The sequence below is a fragment of the Drosophila grimshawi genome, unplaced genomic scaffold, assembly GCF_018153295.1.
Source record: "Drosophila grimshawi isolate 15287-2541.00 unplaced genomic scaffold, ASM1815329v1 contig_44, whole genome shotgun sequence".
Taxonomy (NCBI): Eukaryota; Metazoa; Arthropoda; class Insecta; order Diptera; family Drosophilidae; genus Drosophila; species Drosophila grimshawi.
In genome coordinates this window covers 12,266,889-12,285,161 of record NW_025063240.1, presented here as the reverse complement: position 1 = coordinate 12,285,161, position 18,273 = coordinate 12,266,889, and the positions used below count along the sequence as shown (strand labels likewise).

At 46.7% G+C, this 18,273-nt stretch overlaps 4 protein-coding genes across 11 annotated transcripts; 1 reads left to right on the top strand and 3 right to left on the bottom strand.

Moving 5' to 3' along the window:
• Nucleotides 1-31: 31 nt before the first annotated feature.
• Nucleotides 32-4,078, bottom strand: LOC6558659 (adenylate cyclase type 7). Of its 3 annotated transcripts, none has more exons than XM_032743290.1 (12): nt 3,905-4,078; nt 3,681-3,821; nt 3,462-3,615; nt 3,079-3,395; nt 2,893-3,020; nt 2,106-2,846; nt 1,835-2,047; nt 1,535-1,775; nt 1,410-1,475; nt 1,124-1,350; nt 175-1,071; nt 32-98 (listed from the first exon to the last, which is right to left on the bottom strand). In XM_032743290.1, exons 1-11 carry the CDS (start codon nt 4,016-4,018, stop codon nt 204-206), a joined length of 3,210 nt encoding a protein of 1,069 aa, XP_032599181.1. In that variant the 5' UTR covers nt 4,019-4,078; the 3' UTR covers nt 32-98; nt 175-203. The 3 variants fall into 3 exon arrangements, with proteins under 3 accessions (XP_032599181.1, XP_043071247.1, XP_043071248.1); XM_043215312.1 differs by having other exon boundaries at nt 2,908-3,020; XM_043215313.1 differs by having other exon boundaries at nt 3,681-3,832; nt 3,905-3,911.
• A 112-nt stretch (nt 4,079-4,190) lies between these two features.
• Nucleotides 4,191-9,709, bottom strand: LOC6558637 (adenylyl cyclase X E). 6 transcript variants are annotated; one of them, XM_032742779.2, is made up of 15 exons: nt 9,349-9,706; nt 8,749-8,981; nt 8,389-8,686; nt 8,110-8,323; nt 7,481-7,792; nt 7,137-7,418; nt 6,771-7,056; nt 6,535-6,710; nt 6,252-6,467; nt 5,939-6,185; nt 5,766-5,849; nt 5,435-5,703; nt 5,281-5,375; nt 5,068-5,219; nt 4,191-5,009 (listed from the first exon to the last, which is right to left on the bottom strand). In XM_032742779.2, the coding sequence occupies exons 2-15, from the start codon at nt 8,863-8,865 to the stop codon at nt 4,284-4,286; spliced, it is 3,474 nt and encodes a 1,157-aa protein (XP_032598670.2). In that variant the 5' UTR covers nt 8,866-8,981; nt 9,349-9,706; the 3' UTR covers nt 4,191-4,283. The 6 variants fall into 6 exon arrangements, with proteins under 6 accessions (XP_032598670.2, XP_032598671.2, XP_032598672.2 ...); XM_032742780.2 differs by having other exon boundaries at nt 8,749-8,978; XM_032742781.2 differs by having other exon boundaries at nt 9,583-9,706.
• Nucleotides 9,710-10,313: 604 nt separating this feature from the next.
• LOC6558632 (regulation of nuclear pre-mRNA domain-containing protein 1A) lies at nt 10,314-12,120 on the top strand. Its single transcript, XM_001984442.2, has 4 exons — nt 10,314-10,614; nt 10,676-11,388; nt 11,452-11,595; nt 11,772-12,120. The coding sequence occupies exons 1-4, from the start codon at nt 10,464-10,466 to the stop codon at nt 11,922-11,924; spliced, it is 1,161 nt and encodes a 386-aa protein (XP_001984478.1). The 5' UTR covers nt 10,314-10,463; the 3' UTR covers nt 11,925-12,120.
• On the bottom strand, nt 12,116-17,915 carry LOC6558647 (intraflagellar transport protein 172 homolog). Its single transcript, XM_032742353.2, is given in 5 exon segments — nt 12,116-15,711; nt 15,933-16,976; nt 17,134-17,422; nt 17,424-17,821; nt 17,877-17,915. Coding segments are annotated over 5 exon segments (5,301 nt in total). The 3' UTR covers nt 12,116-12,180.
• Between the last annotated feature and the right edge of the window lie 358 nt (nt 17,916-18,273).

The window sequence follows — 18,273 nt, the reverse complement described above, 5'->3', positions numbered from 1 at the left end:
TTCTATGCTATATGTGGCAACAAAATAAGCTCTCAAATTTTATGTGTTTATACGTAATGTGACTCCAGAACTTCTGTATTATACAAATATATGTATATCTATAAATATATATGTTGTATATGTAATATATCGTAAATAAAATTCAAAATAAATAACTTCTTGTTATCAGATTACCTTCTGTTCAAAAGTGTAATCTACACCAATTAGAAATTGTGTTTAACAACTTTGTCTGACTTTGAATAGGCGTCTACGAACTCAATAATATCCAAATCTTCCTTATCAATATGTTGCAAGTTGAGCCGCTCATCCAGATCTACCAAATACGATGAAACCTCACCTACGCTGGCGACATTCATCATGCCTCGATAGCTGCACTTGATATCAAAGCCATGCAATGTCTGAGCCGTCTCCTTGGTGACCTGTATGAAGCCCGCAATTCCTGAGGAGCACATGCCGGAGGCGCTATTAACGGTATGACCCCAGATGTCGTAGTGAGGTGGCGATAAGCCTACAACGCCGGCAACGATGGGTCCATGTGCAATGCCAATCTTCATTTGGCCTCGCATCGATCCACCAAATTTCAGATGCATATTCTGCAACGCTATATCGTGCATCATGCGCAGCAGGTCCACAGCAAAATGCAGCAAGGTCAGGACACAATTGTCATCGTTCTGCAGCGTCGGATGCGAGAGTCGAGGCTCATTTTGCTGTTTACACGATGGCAATTCCATTGAATGATCGACTTTTAGGCCACAAGCAGCCATATATGTCCAGTTCTTGACCTTGATCTTCTCCACTTGAAAATCGCCCCTGTAGTCCAACAATAGATCATCAATGTAACAAATGTACTCATTGAGCACTCGCAATCCGCACTTATCCCGCTCAAAGTTCACGATGGAGGCGGACATGACAGCGACCTTGTTGTAACTCTCGTGGAAGAGCTCTTCGACCTGCGGATGCTCCAAGAACAAACGCGCCACATGGTTGGGTAATATGTTGACCATGAGCACTCTTTGAGAGCGCCTGATAATCTCCGTTTGCCTCTGAGTCTCCACGTAGCGCATGTTGTAGCTGCAACAATTTGGTTATATTTATCGTTAGGATGCGCTTAAGCTCAACTTACTAGTAACCCACTTTCTTGAGATAGGTATTGTGCTGCTCCATGATCAGGAGCATCAGGCAAAAGGCTATAATAAACCAGATGATTTGAAATTCCGACTTAATATGTGATGATTGCACGATGACGATATGTGAGATGCAGACAAGTATGATCAGGGCCATCTTTAAGACAAATGGCAGATCAGTAAAGAACATAAGGGTAAAGACCATAATCACATTATCGGTGGCTTCCTGTGTGAGATCAGTCAGTTAAATCAGTCGGGTAATAATTTGTATATAGCATTATCTACCGCAGGCATTAAGAGTTTTACTCCGTCAATATTATTCATTTGGATACCATGTATTAAGCATGCAACCTGCAGGAGAACTCAACAAATTATTTACCCAATGATAAACTATATAAAGTTATAGTTACCGTATTAAATGATGCCAAGATATAGACTAAGAATAGGCCGAAGAAGTAAATTCCGATTCGCATGGCGAGGTTCTCTTCACATAACTCCGATATTTTGAAGAGCCAGCGATCTAAGATAAATTGTGGCTTATATTCAAGCGGGTTTGTGCTTAGTTGAAAGACAATTTTCTTATAGAACACCAGCAGACACAATAGCAATAGCACAACCAGTACTACCCACATAATCAACACATATGAGTATCTATAAGAGGAAATATCAATTTTATATATACATATGTAGGTATTTCGATATGGACTTACGTTGGCGACAGCATATGCTCGATAATGAACAGTAAGCCAACGAAAACCATCAGTGGCAGGCTATATTTCATAAGTAAATCTGGCTTATTGATGTATTTCCATTCGATGTCAGCTTGACGAAAGTGCCGCCAGAACGAGGTGATATATGATTGGAACACCCGATCTTCGTTGCCATCACGGGAACCATCAGAGAAATCGAAAATTCGCGCCATTCTTTAGATGCTGGGATTGTGGACTATATAGGAACTTAAACTTAATGAATTTTACTTACTGTATTGCGCCGATAGGCATGCATTTCACTTTTTTGTACATGAGGTGATATATTTTCAGCTGATACTCATGCGAAGCATCCAACTCTTTCTCAAAAACGCTGTGAGCTGTTCGTGATCCTGGCGTCATATTGAATATACGTTTCGCTCCCTTGATTGTGGATTTGGATAACTTTGGGGAGATTAAATATGTGTTGATATAATATGTCTTCTTCAAGTAGATATCTGAACTGTCCAGTCGACTGCTCGGCTCATAATCGTATTCGTTGTGCAGCAACTTGAGCGTTGTCTGCGAGATGTGCACTCGACCCGGCATGCCCGTGAATTCCAGACGATTGGCAATGTCCACGTCGCGTGACCATATGTCATACTCCCATTTCGAGCGACCGATGATGCCTGCAAAGACCTCACCCGAGTGCACACCAATGCGCATTTTTATGTCCAGCAGATCATGCACTTCGCACAAATGCCTTGCTTTGAGGATCATGTCCAGAGCCAGTTCGACACAGGAATTGGCATGAGTGTAACAATGCTGTGGTATACCAGAGACACAGCTAAAGGAATCCCCCAGAAATTTGATGCGTAACACCTTATGGTCCTCCGCAGCCAAATCAAATTCGACAAAGAGCTCGTGAAATATCTGCACAAGATCTTTGACATCCATTTGCGAGGTTAGCTGTGCATAGTTGACCATCTCAGCAGCCAGTATAGAAACATCCGAATATAACTTAATAGGCAAAATACTTGATTTGGGATTAGATATTGAACTAAAGTAAACTATATACAAACATTGGGTTCAGATACCGCTTGCAGAGAAGTTGATCCGCGATGCGTTTTTGTATTTCGTGGTCCAGTGAATGTGCAATATCCGCTGGTACTATTGTCGCCACAATATTCTTCTCCTTCTCCTTGGTTTCCTAGAGGATACAATCATAAATCAGAGCTGATCACCTGAAATTGAGTACTGAGCACCACCTTTAGGACAAAGCTCTGATGCAGCAGCTGGCGACGAGTTAATATCAGTTGTCTCAGATGGTATTCCATGCAAATCCGAAATGCCATCATAACCACATTCAATGAGATCAGATAGAAAGCATTGCAGACGTGTTTTGACAGTTCAAACGGTCGTAAATTAATTGCATTTGTTAGCATGGGGCACAATAAATAGATTAGGGACACTCCGATGCCAAGCAGATAGGGCTTCCCGTAGAAGGCAATCGGCAGTAAGAAATACACCGATACAATAATGATGTGATCGTAGCGACCCTTAACATAATTCCTTCCCAGCATATCTGATCAATCGAAATGGAAATCAATCAGAACATTCATAATTATCATGTAATGTGTTTGAGAAGTACCCATGAGCAACACCAGCAGGGCAGCTGCACAGCTAGCGATTATGTTGAATAGGCGAAAGTGTTGGAAACTTGACTTCCTCTTAAAACAAATCAGAAGTATCAGCGGCAACAGGATCATCAGCGTTAACAGTGTCCCATATTCCCATTTTATGTGCTGCAAAAGCAGTTGGCTGTTATCCAGCTCAGTTGCTGGTAGCTGACACACATTACTCGGCTCACCTGGGTTAAAATAACTATTGATATTAGGTTTATTGCCAATAGTAGCTCCATAATGAATAGAAAGAGTGCCACATTGGTTACAATCAAACGCTCAATGTAGAGATCATAGGAATGCTCCATTTTCTGGACTTGGCATTCTTTCTGTAAAACAGCTTAACACTAATAAATATCTGCTATGTTCTTTTTTGTTGTGGTTGTTGGGATTTGGGTTTGGTGAAACTCACTCGCATTGTTGTCCATTCGCAGTCTTTTGTATAACTCCGATCAGTTCCAGTTGGACTTGCATGAATTGATCCAATCCAATGAGCATCTCTTTTAGGTGCCATCATGTGTTCCATTGTTTTTTTCTACTTTCAAACAATTTTCAATTGACTTTCAATGCTGTGCCAGTAAGTCAGACATTTACTTTACACAATATGAGAGAGAATACTTGACTGCCATTTCTCTATACAAGCCGCCGACTAATCTCTAATTCTAATTTTATCGCATTTAAATTCACATCTTACTATATCAATAGTTTGTTAGCTTGGCGTTTTTTCTTTAATATTTACAAGATATGAACATATAAACTTCGTAATAGACTTAAATGATCGATTATTTCTACTAGGTTATGGAGTCAGGCTGGTGTGGCAGGAATCCTTCGTATTCGTCATCGGTGCCAAGTATATAGGTAGGTATATTGCCACGCCCCTTGACAAATGTCTTGCCCCGATAGTTGCATTGTATATTAAATTTGCGCAATTTCAGTGCCGTATTCTCTGTCACCTGTATTTTGCCCGGCATACCCGTTGAGTCCATGCGCGATGCCATATTTACTGGATTACCCCAGATATCATAGTGTGGCTTCGATATGCCAACCACACCGGCCATAGCCCTGCCATGTGAGATGCCAATTCGGAGCATGCCATAATCGGTGCTGCCCTCGTATTCCGATTGCATATTCTCGGCATTAAATCGTCGCATCGCACGCATCAGATCCAAGGCAAAATTTGCCATTATTTTGACAACCTCATCGTTGCTCTTGTCACTGGTGTTCTCCGAGCAGCTCATTCGCGGCGTCCCGCTAACCATATTGCCCTCATACTGGCCACGCTCCAGATCCAGAGCGATGGTGCTGCCATTGCCGTATGGCACACGCTGCATCTGCTCAGAGCCGGAGTTGCGATACTGACTCCGTCGTCCATTTGGCATTAGCGAAACGTTGCGAAACTTCACTTGCGGCGCATTCACCTGCTCGGATCGGGTGACATCGAGACCACAGGCAGCCATATATGTCCAGTTGGCCACCTTGATCTTCTCCACGCGCATGCTGGTCGAATATTTATTGAGCTGCAATGTGACACAAATTAATGTGTTCTAATCTGTACTATTTGTTCGCAACACTTACCACATCATCAAAATCACAGATGATCTCATTGAGAACACGCAATCCTATTTTATCGGTATCAAAGTTTTTGATCGAGGCAAACATAACGGCCACATTATCATACTCCTCGTAGTAGAGCTCATTCTGCAGCTGCGTGGATAAATAAAAGTCCGCTAAGAAATCCAATAGGGAAATTTAGATCTCATCCCAGACTTAGACAATCTACCGACTTACCAACGTGTGAGGGCAAAATATTGACGAGTAGCACTTTAATGGTGTCATTGGTGATGAGGGCATCATCCTGTTTCTGCATCAGTTGCCGCTTCCAGCTGCCAAAAGCTGTTGATTTTAGTGGGGAAAATCCGGTTTTGAAAGCTGAACGACTTACTTGTAATCCACCTTGGCTATAAACTCCGTCTGGCGCTCCATCAAATGAAATATGCCCAACGTGATAAAGATGAGCAATATGTGTGAATATTCCGCATTGAAATTCACATTCGTCGATGGACTCGTGGCAAAGATATAGTCAAATTCAAATACTACCAGCACTGCATAAGTCACAGTGATGGACACTGCCACTGTGGTCTTGATGATGAAGGGAACACGCGTGAACAGAAAGGATGTGCCAATCACCAGAGTCATGCAGTTGGTCAGGATCTGATGAGCCAATATAAATTATTGATAATCATTGAACATAGTTTGAATTTGTCTTCACTTACCCAGGGATGAAAGCATAGCACGCGATCCTCATAGGTCTCCATCGGCATTAATTCATCATCGTCCGAACTGTCTCCGCAGTCTAACTATAAAGACGTTTTGAGTTAATAGTTAAACACGGATTTAGACAACCCTGATTGGAATTGATTAGAACCCAATTGTTAGTCAGACTTACCACCTGCATAGCCGCCACAACACAATACGAGATAACAACCAAAAAATAGACAACTAGGCGTATGATAATATTGCGTTGCATAAAGTCAGACGATCTATAGAGAAATCGGCTAATTTTGAACTTAGGCAGCGACTGTTCCGCATCGGCGACATACATAATCCACAGCTTTTTATACCAGGAGACGAGCAGCAGAGTGCTTAGCAAGAAGATCGTAATGCCATCGATAACCCAGTAGTGATACCGCGGACTACAAGCAAAAAGTGGACCATTTTCATATGTTCAGTGGAAATCTTACGTCTTATTTTGTACGTACTCCTTGCCAAGCAGCTGAATTGTCAGCATGCACATGTAGACAAACCAGGCAAGGGCTATGCTATACTTGAACATCACATCCGGTTCCCGTAAATATTGCAGCTCCCAGTTGCGGATGCGAAACAGCAAACAAAAGGAGCTGATGTTGCGTCGAAAGGTTTCCTCCTCGAGTTCATCCTGGGTTAGGTTTGTGGAGCGACGACACACTTTAGTGATCCTAATTGGATAAAAGTAGAGCAGTTATTGGAGTAGGATATGAGGCGGAATTCTTCGCTTTAATTAACTTTATACGACCGATTGGCATTTTATCCAGCTCCCGGCACATTTCCAGCTTGGCCTGGTTGCGCACTTGATTGTATTGCTGCAGCGTGGAGTTGTACATGAAGTTGGACTTGCTGGCCTCGCTCAGCTTCTTGGCCTGCCGCTCGCGTTGCACTCGACGCGGATCATGCATGGGGGCCTATAACTTTCGACACTGTGTAATTGTGCAATTGGCTTTGGTGGTAGAAGTGCTACTCACGCGCAACGACTTGATGAGAAAGGAGCGTATGTCGTGCTTCTGCAGCACTGGATCCTCGCGTGCCTTCTCCGTGCCATCCTCAAAGAAATACTCGCCATCGAGCAGACGCAATGTTTGCTGACTGACATGGACACGCCCCGTAGCGCCAGTTGCCTCCAGTCGATTGGCAATGTCCACATCCTTGGACCAAATATCAAACTGCCATTTGGCAGCACCTATCACGCCGGATAGCACATCTCCGGAGTGCACTCCGATACGCATGTCAATATTCAAATGTCGCTTCTCCCTGCAAGCACGGAAGATTAGTAATTAGAGAGAGAGAGAGAGAGAGAGAGAGAGAGATCGATGCGGATTTGGTTGTCTTACCTAACGTCGCGTATGTCCTTGATCATGCGCAGTCCCAGATCGACACAGCACTTGGCATGATCCTCATTGGGACTGGCCAGTCCAGCCACGCAATAGTAGCAGTCACCCAAGAACTTGATGCGCATCACATTGTACTCCTCGCTGGCGATGTCGAAGCGCACGAAGAGATCATGCAGTGCCTCCACCAGCTTTTTCACGTCCAGCGTTGTGGTCAGATATGTATAATTCACCACATCCGCATACAGTACGGTCACGTCCTTGTGCGGCTCAATAAAGAGTGTGCTGTTATTTGAGGAGAAATCACATTTAAATATTACTCAGGTCGGATAGAATTGGATACTAACCCACGATCAGGTTGGCGCCAACGCTTCAATGCCTGACTGTTGTTGCTGACGCACTGATCGAAGTCGGCTCGTTGCTTATGCTGTTGCTTGGAACGCTCGATGCGATTCCGGACATCCTCCTGCAATCGATCGGCAATCTGAGCGGGCAGTATGCTCAGCAGTAGAGTGCGCTCCTGATCTCGTGCATAGCGCAGCAATAGGTTCTCCTCCACGTACTGGCGCCGATCTAGGAATGTGGTGCGCAGCGCAATATCTCGCATCAGGCGGAAAAAGATGCCCAAACAATTGACGGAGCTCAAATAAATGGCTTCACTGTAATCAAAGAAACGCACTTTTAAATTTAAAAAAAAAAACTAAATAGGGTCTACTATTGGGAACAGAAATATATTGATAGTACCAAGAAAGAAATCAAGTTAAAATAATAGTATCCAAAAGAATAGTATAGATAAATGTTCGTACAACATTTTTATATTCAGAAGGGGTTCTAATTTGCAAATAATTTAACTAAGTAATATTTTTAAGAATTTATGATTTTTATAGATAATTTGATGGGGAGTTTTAAAGTGGCTAGCTCAAAAATACGTAATTTTAATCGATTTGATCGATTTATATATTCTTTATATTCTTACTTTAATATGCTATGCATTCGGTTTTCCTCCTTGGAAGTGATCACAAAACTGTAGTTGATAATATAGCAGATGGTAACCGCTGTGCCCAGTATAAAAGGTTGCAGGATATAGGGAATGGGCATAAACATATAGATGGCATACAAGGTATAGGCGTCATAGATGGGATTTAAGATATCATTGTTGGTAGTAGCGTGATAGATATTCAGGCCAATATCTGGTTAACATAAAAAGGCAAACATGTAAATGCAAAATAGAGTTGAGATAGTCAGAATAACACACCCATTAACACCATGATGGATACGGCCATCCAGGAGGAGGCATAGATGAGATAGCCATGTTTGCTAATCAGCTCACTGTGAAAGTTCACCGAGAGTATTAGCCAAATGAGTAAGCCGGTGATTACATAGCTGCCCATGTCTATGTAGCTATATGTAAGATCCGATGAGGTCAGCAGCAGCAAGGCATGCGTGAAGGTCACCAGTAGCTCAATGAAGATGAAGATCGATAGGTATCCAATGCGCAATCGGCGCATATATAGATCATATGACTCCTCCAGCTCCAGATTACGGCATTTTCGCTAATTGGGATCGTATAGTTTTATGATCTACGTTATGATAGGTTGTTATGATTGTAACTTACCACTAGATAAGACCATTCCCAGTTCTTTTCATTGAGAGTCGTTTGAAAGTGCTCCACATGGGAGCCGAAGAGATGTGCGCGATTGTGTCCCATGCCCGAATCATATTTTGAATTCATTGTGTTCGTTATCGTTTCAAGTCTTCAACATTTTTGATGGCTAGAATTCACTTTTGAAACTTTTTATCCGCAATCAGATCAGACTAGTCCAAGTCCAACTATCTTAAAGAACACTACTAAACAAAAGGAAAACACAAACACTTTAAATCATTGAATCAGGGGGGCTTATCAGGGCAGCAGGGCGGCAGGGCGATCTATTGAGCGGACTGAGCGCAAAGAGCGTAATTATTTGGGATATGTACGAGTATTGGATGGTACTATACTATAATATTTGGTTGATTCAGCTCATTGCTTTTAAACAAAAAAGTATATCGCACTGTGAGCACTGCGTGACAATGCGGCAGCTAATTTAGCAATTTGTCTAATGTGTTGTTGATAGCGTTAATGGTTTGTAAATCACACACTCGTCTATCAATGCACACACACACACATACGCACACACACACATACATATATATATAGAGAAATTGAAAATTTCTTAACCATTATCTGAGGTTGCATTTGCAAACTGGACAACAAAAAAGGCAGCTGCTGTTCTTAACTTTTGTAATTTATTGTTACTGGAATGGTTAATGGACAGAGCACTTGAAGTAATTCGCACTTCACTTTCGTTGCTGGCAATAAACACGATAATAATTAATAAAAAATTAACACCACTTAAGCTCGTCGCGCTGCGCTCTACAAGCCAATACAAAACGGACAGGTATCACAAATTACTCTTTGGCAAAGCTGATAAGCGACGTCGATTGCCAGTGACGACGGTTGCGGCTACGGCACACGCTTTACGGCTATATCACTGTATCACACTGCTTATATTACACTGCGCCTTTCCGTCCAACACGCTTGAAATATTGCGACCAACTGAGACAAGAGTGTCGACGCATTTCAATCACACCTAACTCTTGTTGGAACCGCTTGCTTATCGGTGTGAAGTGTTGGTTGAAAAGGTTGGACGCCTGCTCGCCCTATTATTGTTGCTGATTGATTACAATTGTTGGTTGTGTGTTTGATGGAATGTGTGAGTGCATTTTTATGAATTTAATTTGCTTGCATTTTGGAGCATGCCAATTATTTTAAAATCTAAGTTTCAAAATACGCGCGCATCTTTCGCAAAAATCTGCACACATTCGATCAGGTAGCGCTATACTGTGCATTGAGTTGGCAGCTCGCATTGGTCGTCTGATAACATTTGACTTATCGATAATTTCGAGACTTAACATTAGTGCTCATGCTGTTATGATTGGTTAACTGCTGTTAAATTTTAAATTCGAGTCAGTGTTTAGTTCAAATTAGTCTATCTGCTAAGCAACTATTCTTCATTAATGATTATTATGTATTAATATTAAGCTTTTATGATACTGCAACACGAATATTTGAGTAAGTGTTCATTCAGAAAAATATGTTGTATACGCTGCTGTTTAACAGTCAAAGCCAATGTTAAAATTTTTGCCGCTGTTATCAACACACGAGAAGAAGAAGACACAATTATTTTTGTTTTTCGGCCCCGTGTGTTTTTTCTGTCCCTTTTTTTCGTCTTTCATCTAAAAAATAAAGTACGGCATATAAATAGAACTTGATCACGTTTCAGAGTCGCTGCAATGTCAGCCTTTACGGAATCGGCGCTACTCAAGAAATTATCAGAACTCAATCCCAGTCAGCAGAGCATTCAAACATTATCCTTATGGCTCATCCATCATCGAAAACATCACACGGTCATTGTTCAGACCTGGCAACGTGAACTCCAAAATGGTACGTAATCAGCAAACAACAAGGATGCGGACACACTGCAACATTATCTATTTATTCATAGTGCCGGAGCCCAAAAAGTTAACCTTCATGTACCTGGCCAACGATGTCATTCAGAACAGCAAGAAGAAGGGACCCGAATACGGCAAGGAGTTCGGCAATGTGCTGCCCAAAGTCTTTGCGCACATTGGCGAAACGTGCAGTTCGGAAAAGCTGCTCGGCAGTCTTGGGCGCATTTTGAATATATGGCAGGAGCGAGGTGTCTACGATCCAAAGACCATTGTTGATTATCGCGCACGCATGAACAGTGAGGCAAAAGATGCCCCAGCTAATGCGAACGGCAATGGCAGCAGCAGCAGCACCAAAACCAGCAACAGCAACAGCAAAGGTGCCACTGTATCAGCTGTGCCCCACAAAAGTAGTAGTAACAGCAACAGCGGCAGCAAATCGGAAAAGTCTGAGAAGCGCGAGAAGCGCAAACATGAAGAGCGGCAGTCGAAATCGAAGAGGCCGCGTGCATCTTCCCATCATCAAAGTGTCAGCGTTGTTGAGCCGCCTGCACCTGAGGCGGAAAATGGTCACACACCGCCTTATTTGACGCTGGGTGAACCACCGGAGCCCGAAGAGCTAATCAAAGCGTTGACCAGTATTGAGAACTCGGCGTCAAGTGATGCGCTGGTGCGCGAAAGGATCGCCAAGCTGCCGCCGGAAATATCGGAAATTGGCTGCATTACCAAACTAGAGGATAAGGACAAGGCCAAAGTCTTGGCCAAACAGGTTAGCGTCTATAACTGGTTTACAATTAATACAATCAATTTACTAAATCGAACTGATTTTTAGGTCAATGAGGCGGTCGATTTGCTGAACGATTACAATGCGCGTCTCTCTGCTGAGATGGAGGAGCGGACCAAGCTGGCCGCCATGCTGCGTGACTTTCAGGCGGAACAGAAGGAGTTGCTCGCTCAGGCCGAGCTGCGATTGGATGTACGTTGTGTGGCAAATGTTTATATACTTAGAAATTTACTTTTGCTTTGCATTAAATGTTCAAATTGGTCTCTCCCCCAAAATCGAATTGCATTTTCCCAATCGCTGTGCGGCAAAGTGTCGCATCGTGCATCGTGGCTAATCTTCGCTCTTCTCTGCTCTGTGTATATTTGCAGGAACACAAGAAGAAGCTGGCCAAGATGATGGGCCTGCAGAAAGAGATACACGATCATTTATCCAATCTACCAGATCTGACACAGCTGCCAGATGTGACCGGTGGCTTGGCGCCCCTACCCTCAGCCGGTGATCTCTTTAATACGCTACATTGATTCGATTCAATTCGATACATCTATGATTCTACTCCCGTTACCGAGCAGCTGCACGAGGATTACACTTGATGAATTGATTCTTACATAATATACATACACATATATTATATTCGTGGCGTCGATGGACGTGAATTTTTGTCGCATTATTTTATAATCAATCAGTTGATTGTAATTAATACACTTATTGACGGTTAAATAGAGTATATATTTATTTAGTTGCATGCATATTGGGTATTAGTAAGGACAGTTCGAACATTTAGTGCATTACATAGTTGGCAGCTCCCTGCCACTTCTCGACAAAGCCAATAATATCGGTGACACCACTGCTAGGTGCCATCTTAACGGCCACCGCGAACTTGCTCCACACATCGCGATTCACTTGGTTGTTGGACGAATGAAAGGTGACTGGCTGGCGGCCACGCACTGGATACCCACTAAGCAGGCAGGCTCTGTCCTGTGTACCCAAACTTGACTCGTAGAGGCCACGATCATCGGTGGGCAACAGTTGATCCACCTGCTGATCCATGCTCACGGCCAGCACCCATTCGCGCACCTCCTCGTGCAGACTGGGCTCGTTCTTCAGGTGGATGTCCTCCGGCAGTGGCACGGAGCTCGGGAAATCGGTGGCTGTCAAATCGGAATGATCCACCAGATTGCCGGAGCCCTCCTCAATGGCCTCGCACACGTCCAAGTAGTGATTGAGCATGACAAAAGCCTCAGCTTCACGTCCCGCCTGCCTCAGCTCCATGCCCGCCTCGTAGAAGCCCTTGTCCACCGGCAGCACATCCGTGTGCCGCAGCAGGGCCAGAGATAAACGCACCGCCACCGGCTGCAGCGACGGCACCTGGCGGCAAGCGGCACGCGTCGCGTAATAGTGGGCAATCAGCAGATACAGTTCCGCACTGGCCGCAAACTTGGACTCAACGTGCTCGGAGCTGCGCAGTCCATGCAGGAGTCCATGGAGAAAGTTACGCAGACGCTGCCACAAGCCGCCGGTTTCCGACTGCTCCTCGCGCAGCGCCAGACAATCCTGGGCTATTCGCGTGTAGATGTTGAAGTGCTCCTCAATGGGTGGTGACCCATAGCTGAGATAGAGACCCAAGGCGCTGATACAGTCACCTTCCCGTATGAGTTGAGCCGCATAGGCAGCCACATATTTCTGCAGCACAGATGTATTCAGCTGCTTGGCCTTTTCCAGGCAGCGCTGCCATTGACCCTGCTCCGCCAGCATGTCCAAGGCACTAATGATATCAATATCCGCCAGCTGCTCCACATTGCCCTCGTGCTTGAGTCGCGATTTCTGCTGCTGCTCCACATAGGCGAGTAGTTCCGCATCGATCTCCTTGGCCAGGCGACGTGCTTTGGACCATTGCTCGGCACGGATGAAGACGTCCACCGCCTGCTTGGGCAGATCTGCGGCCAGATATAGCTGAGCAGCCGGTCCGATTTGTTTGATGGCCAGCAGACGTGGTCCCAATTCCTGCGCCAGTTCCTGAGCATCCTTGCCCTCCAGAAACTGATTGATTATCTCGGCGGCTCGGAGCAGAGCACGCTCCAGCGTTGCCGCATCCTCTGCGTTGCTGGCATCGATCTGCATCAGGCACTCGGCCGCCTTGCGGAACTGTTCCCGCTTAGCGAACTCCGCTGCACGCTGGAGATAGGCTCGCGAATCTCCAGTGGCATCCTCGCCCTGCAGTTGGCCACGCTGCTGTTGGGCCTGGAGCCGGCGCAGATCATTCAATCCGGCCGGATAGTGCTCCTCGGCAATGCGCAGGGCATCGTCGTAGAGCGACTCCTGTTTGTAGTGCTCGATGATGAGGTCGGGTCGCTGGGCGCGCAACAGAAGCATCTCGTAATCCTGATAGTTGCGCGTCTCCAGCGCCGCTGATGCCTGGCCAATGAGCACCTCGTTGACCGCATCCGGCAGATGCTGCTCGGCCACATTGAGCGCTGCTGGCCAATCCCCGGCATGCTGATACATCAGTATCGCCTCCTTGGGCTTGTGTGCCTTGAGGAACTCCGCCTCGGCCTCCTCGAACTTGCCCTCATCCTCCAGCGACATGGCTATCTTCAGATGCACCTCATCCGTTGGCTTGCCCGCAAAGCGGCATAGCTCCATGGCGAACTCAAACTGGCCGGAGTCACAGGCAAAGCCCACGGCTGTGTCCAGCAGTTCCAGCTTGCTCAGCAGACGCACTGCGCTCTCTACCGGCATGGACTTGGCCCACATGTAGGCCACCTGTTGGCTGGCGCCATCGGTGCCCTTCTGCTTGGCCACCCGATAGCTGTCCTCCCAGCGGGACGTGGAGCAGTACATGTGCACCGCCGACTTCCAGTCGCCGGATGCAATGAAATGAAGCTCGGCATTCTTGAACTTTCCACGCGATTCCAGCTGGCGGGCCAGATGCAGATGTGTGCTGTCCAACAGATCCTTGTGATAGCGTTCAACTAGCCGGATCATCGAGTCGTACAGCTCGCGACGCTTATACATAGCTATGGCCAGATCCGGTTCATTGACAGCTATTAGTACCTTCTCAGCATCTCGGTACTTGGCCTGATCCTCCAGGCTGCTGGCGAGCTGGATAAACAGTTCGCGCAATTGCTCCGTCTTCAGATACTTCTCGCCGAGCACATAGGCGCGCTCCCATTTGCCATGTCGATTGAGCAGCTCAATGGCATCCTTGTAAAGATTAGCGCGCACCAGCAGATCCTCAGCGCCATCCAAATCGCCAGCAAAAGCCAAATGCTTGGACAGATCTAATGCATAGCGTTGTATCAGTTCCGGTTCGTCCAGCACCTTGGCAATCTGCACAGCTTTGCGCCACTGCTTGGCGCCCACAGCTGCCTCCAGTGCCTTTTGTGTGGCGCCCGCTTCGATGTAGTGATTAATGGATGCATCCAGCTGCTTGCGACTCACCAGCCAATCACCCCACTGCTCCTCCAGTGATGTAACCTCCTGTGGCGACACAACACGAGCCAGTTCCAGAGCTCTCGCATAGGCTCCACCCTTCCTATAGAGGGCCAACGCTGCCTCCGGTCGGGACAGACGATGGGCTATATCACCAGCCAGCTCGAAGAGCTCGGAGTGCACCAATCCTTCGGTTACCTGCAGCATTAGCTGCTCATCCTGCAGCAGTGGTGGGGTCTTCAGGGCAAGGCGTGCGGCTCGCGCTGGCTTGTTGGCCTTGAGGAACAGTGCCATTGCCTGCTGCAGTTCACCCTCATCCTCTAGCACCTGGCCGGCCTTCTCCTGCTGCTCCGTCTCCAGCAGAAAGTCCATATGCTGCTGTCGCAGCTCCGGCAAGCGGACATAGCCTCGTCTCTCCGCCAGAGCGACGGCCTCATCCCACATGCGCAACTGCTGGTACATCTTCAGGGCCGCCTCAATGTCCCCCTGCTCCAGATAGATGCGCTCCGCCGATCGCAAATCGGAGCCGAGTAGTGCCAGCTTGGCACGCACCTCGGGACAGAGTATGCCCGGATTGCCAGTGGTCCGCTCAAACTCATCCGCCTCTTGGATCATCTCGGCCAGGTAGTAGGTCTTGGACACGTTCCCCAAAGCTGCGTAGCATCTTTGCGCCACACGCAGATTACCCTCCTCCAGCGATATGATGGCCAGATTGTGCCACATCGCCTTCGCAGCCGGCTTATCGCCCAGCGATTCCAGAAAGTGGACAGCGCGTCCAAAGTCATTGTCATTGACAGCGGTGCCAAACTCCACGAGGCCCTCGTCCAGCTGATAACTGTGCTCACTGGGTCCATCCTGGGTGCGCACCACAGTGCGTCCCTGTTAAAAGAAAGAGAATGGATTGGGATTCTATCAATCTACACCTTTTTCAGTATATTATGAAATTCGACTAAACTCGTTTTAATCTTCGAATGTAGTATTATTCTAGAGATCAACCCACTGCCAAGCAGCTCTGGTTTTTCAAAATCGGTTCAGATTGACAAAGCTATAGCAATGGGAAACTTTGGACTTATTGCAGTTAACACACGAGTTGTACTCACATTCTCACGCAGCACTTCGATGGCCTCGCCGCGAATGCTCTGCATGGTGACATGCTCGGGCAGGTCGATGTTGTACCAAATAGCAAGATTGCTGTTGCTCTGGGCAACGACGACGTCGCTCTGCGGCACCCATTGCACGAATGAGATGTTGCTGAGCAGCGTCTGCTTCTTGCCGGTGTAGTTGTCGACGAGAATGAGGCGCAGCTTCTTGTCGCGAAAGAGGAGCTTGTGGGCCGTTTCGCTCAGTTCGAGCCAATCGATCTTTGTCTCGTGATTGATCTGACCGCTGACCAGCTGACTGACCAGATCCACCACACAGATTGTCTTGGCATCGAGCAGAAAGGCGAGCTTTTTGTTATCGCGACCATTTCCACGCTCATTTAGGCGCACGGAGATGACGTGAGGATTGACGAACTCAGTGCGCACGGAGCCGAGGATGCGATTGTCGCCATACTCGACGAGGCTCAGTTCGCCCACATTGAAGACCAGGCACACATTGGGATTCTCAAAGTAGAAGCGTTCGTGGCGTCCAGACGCCGTCCAGGGCACCTCGCTGACCAGATTCCGTGTCAGATCGCACAGGATGAGTGACTCCTCGGTGCGACCCATCAGAAAGTTATCCTTGCCCATAATACGCACATCATCAATCTCCAATCCCAGCTGCGACTCGATGGTCATCTGCTGTGTGGGCTCCGCCAGCAAACGCACCAGCAGTTGACTGGGCGCCACAAAGATCAGCTCGAACTTATCCTGCCAGATGGTCCGCTTTAGCACAGACTCATACATCAACACAGCGCCACTAACCGAGCCCAAGGCGAGACGTGCCCCATCCCGTCTCCAGATCAGTGCACTCAGCGTATACAAACAGCTAATCTCCTTGCTGGCACTCTCGCTCCAAGCGCTCTGACGCGGACTCCAAGCAAATATCCGTATGCGATCGTAGCTGCCAAAGGCCACAGCCTGTCCATTGGGACTGCAGGCAGCCACGGTGAACTCCCGCTCCCCCTCAGTGCGGGAGAAATCAAAGCAGCGCTGCTGACGCCCCTTCAAAAGAGAGAGAGAGAAGAATGGAGAAGTAGAAATAAGTGAAATAATTGAGTTTTAAAGAAGTGTCGACCAGGCCATCTGCCAGCTTTCACATGAAAATTTGTTGTGCTTTTACTCCTATTCCATAAGACTCCCTTAATTGTCCCGTACTCACCACACTGTCGTAAAAAACAATACGCTGATCGCAGCCAGCGGCACAGAAGCCGCCTTGGGGCCAAGCCAGGGCAAACGGTGGCACTGGATGCTGTACCACACGACCCAGTGGTTCGGTGGCCTCCTCCGTGAGGTAATAGCGTATGATGGTGCCATTATTATGACCGCTGAGAAATCCACTGCCTTTGGTATTGGCCGCCAATGAGATGCAAATACTGTCGCCACCGTAGAGACTCTGGGATTTGTTACTCTTGCAGTGCAGGGCACGCACTTTGCCATCTTCGAGTCCTGGATAACAACAAGTGACTGCAATTGGCTGTAATCAAAACGTGTCTTTCCTTACCTGCTATAATAGCACCGGTGGTCAACCAAATGAGAGAGGTGACTGCGCCTGCCTGGGGAAACTTGTTGCAGATGACCTTCTTGTCGTTCCAAGATTCGCCCAGCTTATAAACGTACACAATGCAATCGCTCTGGCCAACGGCGAGCTTTGTGGAATCCGGACTGAATGCCAGACCCCGTATTACATAGGAGTTCTTGCCATTGGCGGCATTTGCTGGCTTGGTGCTAAACTTGTCCCGCCGCTCGCCGGCATCATCATAGAGCAGAATATGACGATCAGCGGTGGCAATGGCCAATTTCTGCTGATTGGGCGACCAGGCGAGACCCGCAATGCGTTGGATTTGCTCCTGGAAGAGGGAAAGCGTGAGGAGATTAAATGCAAAATAACCCCTTAAGTCTCACCTGCCCCTCTAAAAGTGTTCGCAAATACTTCAATTGCATGGCGTTTGTAAGATTTGACTTTAACTCTGGAGCTGGAAAAATGTGGACTTTGTACAATTTTTAACTTGAACTTTTGTTTTGACCAACCGTTGTCAAGGCAACATTCAAATACCCCAAGTCCTTCGTTCCCCCCTTTTGCCAGCATTACATGTTGTCTATTTTCTTGGTGTTTCCGCTTTGTGCTTGCCATTCTAAATAAATGGCTTTTGTTTCGAGGCGCAGCAGGTGCCGGGTATGCCACAGGATGTGGCAGCGTCGATTGGCGTTTTGAATGTGCCTTGCACAGAGGGCTGGTGCGGCATGAAAGGGGTGGTTTTCTGTTGTTGTTGTTGCGATTGTTGTTGTCGAACATGATAAT